Below are 13,352 nucleotides of genomic sequence, written 5' to 3'. Positions count from 1 at the left end.
AAGGGGCGAAAGAGACGGAGCGAGAGAGCGACCGAGTAGCGGCGGGGGTGTACGAGGGTTGGAGTCGGTTAGACGCGAATGGAGGGGTGGGGCGGGGGAGAAGGGAATACTGGTGTTTCTCCGCGAACCCCTCCAGCCCCCACCTTGGCCGCACGGGCGCCAACGTCAAGCGCTTTCGAGACGTTAAGGCCGACACTCGTGCGGCGCACTTCGGCCCGACGACATCGGCCGGGATATCGTTGGACACGTGCGTTCGGAACATCCCCTTCGCGGATCGACGACAACGTCGGCGCCACGAGGTCATTCGAATCCTCGCTTTTCAACGATCACGGTCTCGCGCGATTCGCGTTTCGAGTTCTCGTTTCGAATCATTCGTTGATCTTTCCCGTCACGTGGCGGGACAGGTACGGTCTCCAAGTGGTGATGTGTAAATCGCACCGCGCAATAGGGTGAATTAGTGTGATGAAGATTGCTAAGTGAAACACTGGTGGTGATTCGTTTCGAAGAAGAGTTGGACCGGTTCCTCGATGCGCCCTTCCTTGGAGGGCGCAGTCTGTACGCGGTGGGAAGTCGAGGACCTTTGACGAAAGCTCACAGGACAGAGCACGAACGAACGGAGGAGTCGCGGCGTTGAATAAGCGCACAGGGAGGAAACTACACGAATAACAGCTTTGGCGATTGACGACGACGGGGACCATGAAGAAATCTTACCTCGTTTTCGTGAGTATCTGAAAAAGTTTCTTTATTTTTTTTCTTCCTTTTGTTGGCGTTGAAAAGACCGGATGTCTGATTGGAGTAGTCTCTTTAGCGCGTGACTTATTCTTCGTCTTTGCTCGGCTCTGTCTTCCTTCGTCGTCGCAGGACAGTCGTATCCTCCGTTCATCCGATTGTCGTTGCTTGCAAGTCGACAGTAAAAGCGAGTCGGTATTCTCTGGAGAATTTGTCGCTCTTACAGCGCGCGAATGCTCGCGTTTCACGCTCCTCTTGGCTCTTTCTTGCTCCTTGGACGATGATCAAAGACCACCGACGTCGCTTTAATCTGCCAATGGCGGAATGTCGCATCTTTCCTTCACGGTTTTCTTTCGAGCTTTGAGAGAACGGTTCGTTTTTCGAATTCCGTCGCGTCCCGTGGGCACGTGATTCCGTGTCCTGCGTCCTGACCCTTTGCCTCGGTCCTCCCTACGATCCGAGAACGCAGAAATTAACAGACCACGTGATTCTCTCCATTCGAATGAGGTCAGTCGGTGCACGCGACCCGTGCAACGTCGATTTCGAGACTTTTCGGGGACGAAGAAATCCGCGCGGAAGTTTTACGAGCGGAATTTAACCTTTTCAAACGGGCCACCTGAGACCTCTGGAGACGTATCACCGATTCAGCTTAACGTTGATGAAGTTTAAATTGGCACTTGGGAGATCGGTTCGAGCCATCGTGCAGTGGGCCAATGTTCGTTCCTAGCTCGACGTAAATGATCGACTCATTTTCGTAAAAACTACGCGTAGAAAACTATTCAATTTCTTTAACCGCTTATTCATCATCATCTATTCATAACTTAGTTGTCAGAAAAACCAAAGTTTGCGACTGAAATAGCGAGTTGCAAAGGAGGAATGTAAGAGAAGTTTTCAAATATATTTTCGTAGCTACCGTAAAAATCGAGAGAGTGATTAATTTTTCTTGACCTAACATAGTCATAATATTTTATTCTGTTATTCAGAGTTCATTTTATGAAATGAAAAAGAGCAAGTAACGCAAGCGAGTGTAACTCTTTTTAAACATATTTCGTTTCTAAAAAAGTGTGTCTGTCATAGTGTGATAATCTGAAATACGATCTATACGAGGGAAGTTACCACCCCATTTTTCTTTAGCTTTTATAAGTATTTTTCATGTGATTGAATACGTTTTGTTGATATTGCAACAGCTTTGACAACTTGAATTTTAGCTACGCAGAATATTTTTCAGCGTTGATGTTTGAGGTTAGAAATTTGGGTTACGGTAAATCAGAATTTGAAAGCACAGTTGTATAGGTTTGGAATGATCAATTTTCCGAGTTTGTACAATATTTGGGTCGTGCACACGATGTTATACCTCGAATTGTCGCACTAAAGTAACAAGGTAAAAATGGGAGATAAATCTACGGATAAAGGGGGTGTTTTGTGAAACCAGTCATCGTTGATTACAATCCGAATACGATGCAAATTACTGTCGATTTTAAAACATTATCACCTGCTATTGAATTTCGCGTGATAAATTTCAATTTTGTGACGTGTGTTTTAAATTGTATTGTAGTTCCTTTTAGATACATTTACAACGAAAAATACAGTACAATGTTTGAAAATTGCTAGTTTTGTTATTCGTATGAAAAAAATTTTCGTGTAATATGCGTCTATACACCCTGAGCAACTAGGAAATAATAGTTATTTCATTTATGCGTGATGGGGGAAAGTTCATGATGGAAAAGTATAAAACTTGTTAGTTTGCACAAAATCTCAACACGATTCGTTAAAAAACATATAGTGTTCGTACACACAAAAGCTACAATAACAATGATGCTTCGTTTCATAGATATTTTTAAAATACATTTATTTTATTCCTTAGATTTTTCGTCTGAATCGCTTAGGTTTTTCTTTAATTTTCTATGTATATGTCTAATTTGATTAGCATTTGAATCTCTTTTAAAAATATAAAAGATCTAATTATCGAAACTCGAAAATAAGTGGAATACGTCTTGTTTACTTAGAAGAGTGGAAATTAGTCTAATAATAAGGTAGTGACGCTGCTTGCAACTTAATTATTGGTTGTGAAACTTTGATTATACACGACATATTCCATTACGTATCGATTAACCCTCGAAAAACTGGCTGAAATGAGGAATATGTTCCAGATTTATATTTTCGAAATAATATTATTATCTAAGAGAGTTTATAGATAGATAACGTCAGTTTATTTACGTACGAATATTTTACACTTTACACGTTTCATGTAACATTTAGATTTTTTTCTGAATTCAATGATGACTGCTTTTGTATTTTGAATTTCAAAATACAAGACTATCAATAACATAATCGAACGAACAAACAAATAATACTAATTGTGTCCCGATTCTCCAGGATGTACGGATACATTTCACTATGATTATTTTCGAACATTATCCTCTTGAAACGCGTGACACCGTATCGTTCTAAGCTTTGCTTTTCCGCGCGTTCTAATTAATATCTTTGTCAGTGTCGAGAAGTTAGGTGTAGCGGATCTCGCGTCAACGAAATCACAGCCGTTCGTAGCTGTATCCTCAGTTTCCGAAGAAAGTTATATGCCTTTTGAATCGTAGTGTACGAATTTTGGGCCGTTGCTGTTTGACGCTGCAGAAACTTAGCCGAAACTTACGAGCGACGTACAGTGCCGGGAGGAAAGAGCTTCTTCCAGCGTTTCCTCGTTTGGTAGGAGAGTACCGAAAGAACTCGTGAATGTGCAAATATCTAACGTATGGCGTGCCTCTGGCTCCAACACGAATCTCTTCCTCGATGACTCCGATTTCTAAAGTGAAACGGTTGTCGAGATATTTTCGTCGGAGCAAATTTTTTTACAATCGGTGTTTAGGAACAAAAAGTAGTCGATATATCTAATTTCTTAAACGCTCTCCATTTCATCCAGACTATCGTTGTTAGTTGATATAATAGTCGTCTCTATAACTCAACAAATAGGTGCGATCTTAAACTAAAAAAAAAAAATAGTTAATTATATTTATATTATAGGGAATTCCTCACAGATTTCAATGGTTACGATGTAGGAGGTTCCTGTGTGTTCTGGCATACAAAATAAGTTGCACTTAGTTTTCAAGATACCGTTGCCAAGATTTTAAAACCATAAAAAATATCGAAGTTTGAACCAAAAAATATTAAGAAATAACCGAAAACTCGAAATGCCCCTTACTATTTTAAAATATCTTCGTTTATTTGAATAAATGGTGTTAATTCAGTGTGTTGTGATCGTGTTTCGTGTTAGCTCACGTATAATTAAAAAAATCAAATTCGTTGTAACTGAAATTCTATACATTCCTTAAAAAAGTGTGAATGTATTCGGCATCAGTTTAAATTATATTTGTGTTTGGATCGAAACAATAATTTAAAAAACATAGCATTTTTACTATGACTTGCAAACCACCCTAAGGGATCATTAAAATCTTCTTGAAGTGAGGAGCTTCAAGATCAAAAGTGCAAAATACAATTTTCTCTTAAAGATGACTCGTTGAAATTTTTAGTTAATTTCACCTTTTTCTCCCCGCCCATTGTTTCCAAACTTCACAGATACTTTACAGACACTCCAGTCTTCACTCCTATCGCGCGGAATTCAGCCCCAAAGATTTCTGACCCTGTTTCGATCCTCCGGTAAGCGAGAGCAAACCAGTCGAGGACTATGCAAAGATCTCTGTTGCCTCTGTTATGGAATTTTCTCACCTTTCGGTACAGGTGTGAAGACCTCCCTCGTTTCGACAAAAGTTTGCCTTATTACCTGTCGATTTTGCATGACCACCCCTGTGGGCGCAGCCCTCTTCGTCGAGGAGGGACCATTGTAAGGTCTCTCGCAGACCTGTCTCTTCTCCCCCGCCCCTGTACCTGCTAGAAAGGGCTCGAGAAAACAAAATAAGTCTTGGACAATAGAGTCGGAATCAGCACGAGCCAACCGGCCGCGAAACATCCGACAAATACAAGTTCGCGAGCCAGGAAGTGATGAACAGATAACGCGGGGGCGTGAACGCGGATAAGTCGAAGGGAGACAGGGGCGGACATAGAATGCTCGCGGGATGGCGTGGTGAAAAAGAAAGCGATGAAGTGGTTGTCGTGTTAATGACGACACCGTTGGGATCACGAGTGGTCCGACGCTTGCAGATTCTCGCGGACGTTAGCTGCACAGATGGGAAATGGCGCTTGACATGAAATTATTTTTTCCTCCCGTATTGATCACGTGTTTCGAGAACGGTCTACAAACACGTCGGGGCGTGTCATTACGAGTGAGCGTCGCGCTCGGGCCTTGGAATCAGGGCAAAAAGATAATAGAAGCAGTTCGTGTAATCGTGTGACCTATTTGGCTCTGACTACGAACGAGCTGCAGGAATTTTGGAGTTGCAGGAAGCATAAATATCCTTAAAGGCAGATAGCGACCATCTTGCGACCGTGTAGGCCCGAAATGATTCATAGACGCAGTGGGAAGTACTGTTTTCTTGACCAGTCATCTCACGTAAAATTTGTTTATAGTCCAGAGCAGTGTTTCTGAAATGTGGTTCGTGGGTTGTCGATGAGGTTCCGTTAGCTTTTGCAAGGAATGAGACTTGGCACAACGTTTTGCAATGAGCTTTTGCACAATGATAGTGCTGTTAGCTGTTGATAGTTTTATGACCCGTGAGTTTAACAATTTTGCAGTTACTTAAAGTTGAAGTTAACTTTCAAGTAGTGACCACCTGTTTAATATCATTAGTGATGACGTAATGTTAATTTGACCTATCTTTAGACGAATTATTCTATTAATACAATAATATTTATTTACCCTCTAGATAATTTCATTTTATGCATAACATTTTACAAATTACATATTTTCTTAATATAATTACAGTAACGAATTGTATTTCTATACAGTTTAGAATAATGCGATATATTTTAATATCAATAATTTAAGATCAATAATTGGCAGAATAGAAATCAATGCAACATTTTAAACATTAAAAAACTAAGACAATTAAAACAATAGGTTTTTAATAGTATGAATTACATTTTATTACAAGTGTGAGTTACATTTACGTATTATATAAAAATTTCTATAACATTCCCAGTCTAAGCTGGATGCCTTATGCATTACGTATATATGAAGCTTTGTGTTTTTCATGCATATGCGACAAATAATTATCCTGATTTATATAGAGATTATAGTAAAGCCAATAATGAAATGTATTGTATTTCACATTTTGTAAATATGATTCGTATTTACGAATAAAATGTAATTTACACATTGCAAATGTAATTCCTACCTATTAATTAAATATAACTGTCACCTCGTAACAATAATTCATACGTATTAATAAAATATAAATTTTGCGAGACGTATATACTATAAATAGAATTAAATGAATCTCAAATAACCCACTTGTACGTTGCCAATTTTTATACAATTAAGACATACTTTTTTAAAAAGAGTTTTATAATATATTAACGAAGTAATAATTGAATTGTACTTTAAGGAGGGTGTTAACAGTTTTTCTTTGTTTAGATGATCAGAAGCTTCAGAAACACTGTTTTAGGATTTTATGAAATTAGGATTGAAAATTAAAAAAAAATATTATCGAGTATATTTCATTATTCATATTTAATATGAAAATCAATTTCGAAATGAATAATTTTTACGTAACTAAATTAAATAAGCTAATTAACTTTGTTATGGGAATTACAATTATTCTTGATTATCGTCTTATTTTGGCCTCTAGAATCTGCCATTAAAATTTTTCTCAGAGGTGGCCGAACACCCTGTATGGGTGTTTGTGAAGAAAATCGTAACTTTGCATCTGTGTAATGTTTTTCTTTTACTTCTTTTTAATTACAATATAAAATAGATACAGAACCAATTTCTTATCTTGTAAATAAATAAAAGAACATTTTTTATTAGATTAATTTCGATTCTAATTCGGAGCAGGTATCAGTACTTGCAATATTAATTTTTATCATTTCCTCTGTTTCGGGCAAATTCAGGCAGTTAAAATTGGCGTTAAATTAAAGTTTAATGTGCCCTAAATTAATATATAAAAAATCCTCAAGGAATTTTTTGGTATTTTTTTTAAACTCAATTCAAAATTGATAAATATTTAACATAAAAAATTGAGACCAATTGTTAATATTGTAAAAAGATTTGTTAACAGTTTGGAAGGTATTATAATACTGTACATCTTGGAAAAATCAAATTAAAAACACAAACTTTCGGTAAATGGTACATGTTTAAGAAATGCACCGAAAATTGCAATAAATTTCTGGCATCACTTTCAACAACAGGATATATATGGATAGTGTTATGAATTGCATTCATGGTGTCTATATGGATAGTATTAAAGTCTACGTTCCTTTATTAACATTTTGGGATATAAGAATTTATAAAACATAGACTCTAGTTTTTTGACTTTTGTCCATTGCTGGGCACACTGTACGATGTACCGATGTCCTGACAATAGTATTCTCGTTGCTTCGATGGCAATAATTATGGATGGCGACGAGTGGGTTACAGAGGTATTTCCAGAAGAGTTTGCGAACCCCTTGTGCGTGGGTACGACGACAGAGAGCGACGGTACGTGCCAATTTCTCCCCGTGTGTTTCGAGACAGCTTGTTGCGGCCTGTAGTACGGTTTGTTCGCGCAGTTCTGGTGTTCATCGGGTCTCGTTCATGGCTTTTGGCAGAACCTGTAAAGGTTGTCGGCCAAGTGCGATCACGCTTTGTCGACTAATTCCGATGAATTCGGCCACGTTCGTTTTCTAACGAGCTGGAACGTCAGGCTACCAACGGAATTACAAGCGCCCGAACTCGCGACAGGGCTTGTAGCCACTCGCGCCGATATCCGTTCGCCAATCTCGTTTCCTCTCTCCCTCCGCCGCTTTGTCTTCCCTCTTTCGCAACCTGTTGTGTTTTACCGATCGAAGCGTCGGATGAAACGTGGTAATTAGAGGTCGACGATGAGAATTGACAATGTTACTGCCAAGCTATCAGTCATTCCCGGAGAAAACCAAGCTGCATCGCGCGGTTGCATTACTCGTACCACAGGATATATGATATCACTTCCGGCTTCACACCGAGGTGAACCGTTTCCATCGTTCTCTTTTAACGGTTGCATTTCGAACACTGTGAATTCTTGGAATCTGATCCCGTTTTATTGAATGCATTTATATTATTCCTTTGGCTCTTTGCAGTATGGCTGCTTATAAACAAAAATAAGCATCTGCATTTTTCTGGTGCATCGTTGCATTTATGAAAAAAATACACAAGAACGAAGCATCGCCCGAAGAAACGTTATTATATATTTTTGAAACATTTTGACGTAACATTACTCGTTACGAGGAATTTCAAAAAGGGATTTCGAATAATTAATGTAGAATTCTCAGACAGATTAACATACAATTGGAGCAGTCCTCGTCTCTAATAATGACAATTTATGCAAATCCGATTGCTTCTTCGTAATTGACAGCCCCTGTCGCGCCCGGAATCAGACTTATGACACGATTCTATGTAAAGTAGCACGTTCAAGGCCTACAAACCAACTTGTTCCGTGGGTCCTAGTTACACGGCTACCCATGGGAAATCTCAGCAAGCATCTCCGACTCTGCAGCAGCCCCTGAGTCACTCGTGAGGCATAAGGAAACATTCTATAGATATGTCTACGAGTGACTGGTGCACCGAGATCGGTAATGGCTGCGAGAATTTCCAGGAGTCTCCTCGGATTACTCCTTTGCTTTGCAACGCGGACGCGAATGGATTCTGGTCTAGAGTCCTGGTCGAACGAGTCTTTCGATTAAATTTTCTCGATGTCCGCGGAGGTAATCTACCGGAGCGATTGGCCGCGAACGTCGGTAAAATCAACGTCGAAGATGACGGGTAGAAAAAAATGGAATCACACGTCGTCTAACAATAACACGATTAAGATTAGTTTTCATTCAGAAAACTCAATCGTGTCCTTCGATAACGAATTCTGGGGTTTGAAAGTCTCAAAAATAAAAATGTTATTTAATTTATAGGATTTTAATGACGTTTTATTCGGGTGTTCTTGATGGGTGCATCAATGAGACTCAGAAAAGCTTCAAGCACTTCAGACCGAATTATTATCTGCATTATCAAATTATACCCTCCGTTATTTATGTTTATTTGGCTCGAACGATTGAAATTCGAAGCTGTAGGGATATTAATACAAACTAAACATGTTTATAGGAAGACTAGCATGATAGTGTCGATTTTATTATAGAAACGAATTCGTGTCCAACCCCTTTATATACAGGGTGTTCGGACACCCCTGGAAAAAATTTTAATGGAAGATTCTAAAGACCAAAATAAGACGAAAATCAAAAACACCAATTTGTTGACTGAGGTTTCGTTAAAAAGTTATTAACGTTTAAATTTCCGCCCGTACTAAATTTTTTTCTCAAAAATGCGCCAGATTTCGAGGGTGTGTCTATTCACCAAAAATGATTGCAATTGACCCCTGCAACCGAAAATAATTTTTTCAGAACGATTTGAATCTTTTCAATTTCGCCGAAAAATTCAGGCACCTACCTGTCGATTTTTCTTAAAAATTACTTTTTCATATTTGATAATTTTGTTTGACGCCCTACAGAAAAGTTGTCTAATACTTTTTTGTAGGTACCCATGAGCTCTACTTCAGAAAAAAGTTTCAGTGAAATATATTCACAATTGTAGGAGTTATGGCTGTTTGAAAATTGGACCATTTTTATGGGGTTTTTCTCATTTTGCGAGGTCAAGGAACAACTTTTCGAATATTTTTGCGATTTGCACATATTCTCCATCAAAATACGCGTAGTTTACTTTTTTAAACATTAAAATCGTCCAATCCGTTCAGAAGTTATGACGTTTTAAAGATTCGCATGAAAATTCGGGCAGACATTTCTGGCCAGAAATTATATTTTCGGTAAGGAATTTTTTTCTCGAAACTGAGTAGGATTTCGGAGGTATGTCTGTTGACCAGAAATGATTATAATTGATCCGCACATCCAAAAATAATTTTTTTAGAACGATTTGAAATTTTTTAATTTTGTCGAAAAATTTCACATCTTCTCGAATTTTTTTTTAGAAAATGGGTAGGATTTCAGGAGTATGTCTATTGACCAGAAATGATTGTAATTGACTCCCGCAACCAAAAATAATTTTTTCAGAATGATATGAAATTTTTTAATTTAATTTTTTAATAACTTTTTAACGAAGCCTCAGTCAACAAAATTGATATTCTCGATTTTCGTCTTATTTTTTCCTCTAGAATCTCGCATTAAAATTTTTCCCATGGGTGGCCGAACACTCTGTATATACAGTAGACTCTCAAACGCTAACGAGGGATCACTGTGTTAGGTGATCTCATAACTAATGCCTTTCCTGACTTTCAATAAACATTTAAATCACATCTCGGTGATGTGTTTATAAAAATCTTGTCCTATGTCCTTTAAAAAAGGCTCTCTCGACTGTTTTAATGTGCATTTGAAGCAGTTAGATCGATATTTTTTATCTGAAAGGAAATTTAAAAATGAATGTGAGTGAAATCCATTTGCGGTATTCTATACGAATTTGAAAAAGGTACTACAACTATAGATAGTGAAAAAAATATTTGGAAAGCGTATGGTGTTTGCTTTAAACTTGGAAAAGTGTCAAAGGTGGTTATCGAAATTGCAAAATGGTGATTTTAATCTTTCTAATGAACCAAGGTCGACCTACATTGTTAGATGATGAGAGATTAAAGACTCTAATCTTATCTAATTATGAAAGAAGTAGCAGAAAAAAAAATAATAACGATGACTGATAATAAATGCAAGTTTTCTGACTCAATTTCGGATTAATTTTAGTAAGGTTGTGGAACTTTGTATCACATGAAATGTTGAGCATTTTAAAACTTTAATTTTTCATAGTAGTAATTACGACGATATCTAATTTTCTATCATTGTTCTGAAAGTAATTACATTTCACAACTACTTTAAAACTAATTTTCAGTTTTCGTATATTTTCAAAATATACGGTGATTTTAATTAATAGAAGACATAGTATAAGATATTAGGTCGTCTCATATAATTAAATAGAAATTATATATGTAATTTAGTAGAAAACAAACAAAATTACTCAGTTCAAGCGATTTCCAAAATTTGAAACATATCGACATCAACAATTCAGGCTTATTAGTTTAACAATTTCAAAATGTCAACGTTTTAAGGAATAGTGTTGAACTATATTGTAACAAATACTCATTATTATAATTAGATTCATCGTCAAACGAGAAAGGGTTTATCGTTTTTCATAGAATTCTGACGTTTGAAATATTGCTTTAAGTTGAAGTATAAAACTCTACACGGACATATGGACGACCTAATATTAATTTCTTGCACTCACGATCAACGTCAGAAAACGACATTCCTTATGGGAGGACCTAATATTTCGCATACAGCGAGATACTATCGTACACAAGATGGAAAACATTGTTTCTGTGTCGAATTTTGTAAAATAACGAAACATGTTAGATCGATTTGGTGTTTCACCAGGAGGAACCATTGCTCCCGATACGAATTAATAGCTTTGGACACCGAATGGAAGTCGTCGCGAGAGTATGGCGTCGTTATCGTTATCCGATGCAACGGGTGGCTGGAAAGGCGAGAACTTTTTCACGCTGCACGGTACCGGGGACACTCGTCCCCGAGTGCAAATACAAATTGAAGGTATCGGGGAGTCCCGGGGAGCACATTGGCGATAAAAAATGCGCTCATTATGGGAGTCCTCGAGGCCGGAGCGATCGGTGGCGCGAGTGGTCGTCCCTTCGATCAGCCTCTGCTGGGCCCTGGCGGTAAGTGGCCTGTTAATGGGTCGAGGAGCAACTCTGCTGGTCCTAGCGGGCACTTTACAGATTGCCCTCAAGTAGTAAGCCGTTAAGCCCGTGCTGTACAGAAAATGTTTTAAGAACCGAAGGGCTGCCAGCCTAAAAGGATTATGGCCGACCGGCGTGACCAAGCGCGAGAGAGCATTTAACTGTGGAAGCTCCACGAGCTTATCTCTCTAACGACCGCTCTCCAGTTTTACGGATTCTGTCGTCTGCCAATTGCCGGCCATGGCGCACAGGTGAGATGTTCCGTGGATTCCGAGATTACGGAACGATCTATGAATCACCGCGAACGATAACGCGGATCCGTTTAGCAGTGGCTCCGCGTGGCTTCTTGAACCGGTCCCGGTGAATACTACTTGAAACGCTGTGTCTCTATTTCGTAGTCGAAATGATTTTCGAAGGACCGATCGATCGAGGAATGGACTGGCTTCTCGAGAGGAGGAACTTGTTGAGTCTCCATTGCAGCCAAGTTCTCTGAATTTTGTCGATGGAAAATCGTACCGTGGTAATCAGAGTTGGGGAAATTTCTCTCGTTAGCTAGCTTTAAAGAATGTTATATACAAATTTTCCTTTTTGAACACTTATACAGGACGTTCCGTTTTTCCCTACACACTTCAACAGTGTGTTGTACAAGTAAAAATAAGACGGAAGTGTTATATAACACAAAATTCATAAATGCTTCTTTAAGAAGTTATGACATATACATATATGAAATGTGATGTAAACGCTGTTGAATATACCTATGTTTCGATTATAAAGCGACGCACGCTTTTGTTGAGACTTTTTTGGCATCGACGTACTATTGAATTTATTGTTGACTTTAGTTGGTTGCGATTTTGTCGAATCTCTTCACACGTGATATTGATTTTTACAGTTAATTCATCTCTTGTACGTATTTCTATATTGTAAACTTTCTAATTTAATTTTCTAATAACTTTTTAACGAAATCTCAGTCAAGAAATTGATATTCTTGATTTTCGTCTTATCTTGGCCTCTAGAATCTTGGCCGAACACCCTGTATAACATTTTAGTCTTAGTTTTAGTTGTAGAACACATTGCCGAGGTGTGTCCGGAAAAATGCGGAACACCCTGTATATTCTGTTAGAAGTATAACAGAATAGTTCCTAAGATTTATAGATGAGATCAATCTTGAAGCTCTGTTTTCTGTATTGTACTTTCGTGTGTTAAGCGTTAAGAAACGATGCTGAAATTCATAGGTGGTTGAAGACTGACATGCAGACAGTACGATTAACGCCACAGCAAAATGCATATAGAGGAGTCTAACTTTGTGACCGATTTACGTGCCAAAGAAGCACAATGCTCTCGCTCGGTAATAGCCACTCTCGCGTTTTATGGATTCTGTAGCACCAATCGATATGGCCAAGACGTTTGTGGTGACGTGAACCGAGTACATCCCAACCACCAAGCGAGACAGTGGTCGTGCCTAGTTTCCTTTCATCATTCTGAGCTGGTAATGGGCCGGTACCGTCGGGATACTCTGTATATTGTATTCTAGAGTCCTTCGACTGCCGAGCTGGTCAGTAATTTGGCGTCTGCTGTTTGCTGGGAACGTTTCAATGGAATGTTACGTTTCTGGCCAACTTGTATTCTTCTCTACGACTCTCGTATATGGAACATTAGCTATCTAATATTTGTGATTGATGCGTAGAGCAAAGTTGTACAAATCGAAGCTGTTCGAAAGAATTACAAGATTTTTGATGGTTTGGGGAATAAACCGAATTCTAGATT

General features: G+C 38.4%; 1 protein-coding gene across 2 annotated transcripts in view; it reads left to right on the top strand.

The window, feature by feature from the left end:
- The first annotated feature begins 209 nt into the window (after window positions 1-209).
- The window catches only part of Nolo (ADAMTS-like no long nerve cord), a 581,281-nt gene continuing 568,138 nt past the window's right edge, over window positions 210-13,352 (top strand). For both annotated transcript variants that reach the window (XM_076775876.1, XM_076775875.1), the window contains exon 1: window positions 210-720. In XM_076775876.1, coding sequence (XP_076631991.1) covers window positions 697-720 — 24 coding nt within the window. In that variant the 5' untranslated portion in view covers window positions 210-696. The remainder of the gene's footprint in view (window positions 721-13,352) is intronic.

Source organism: Colletes latitarsis, chromosome 10 (assembly GCF_051014445.1).
Source record: "Colletes latitarsis isolate SP2378_abdomen chromosome 10, iyColLati1, whole genome shotgun sequence".
Taxonomy (NCBI): Eukaryota; Metazoa; Arthropoda; class Insecta; order Hymenoptera; family Colletidae; genus Colletes; species Colletes latitarsis.
The sequence above is the reverse complement of the archived record's forward strand: the minus strand, read 5'-3'. Positions and strand labels throughout refer to the sequence as shown.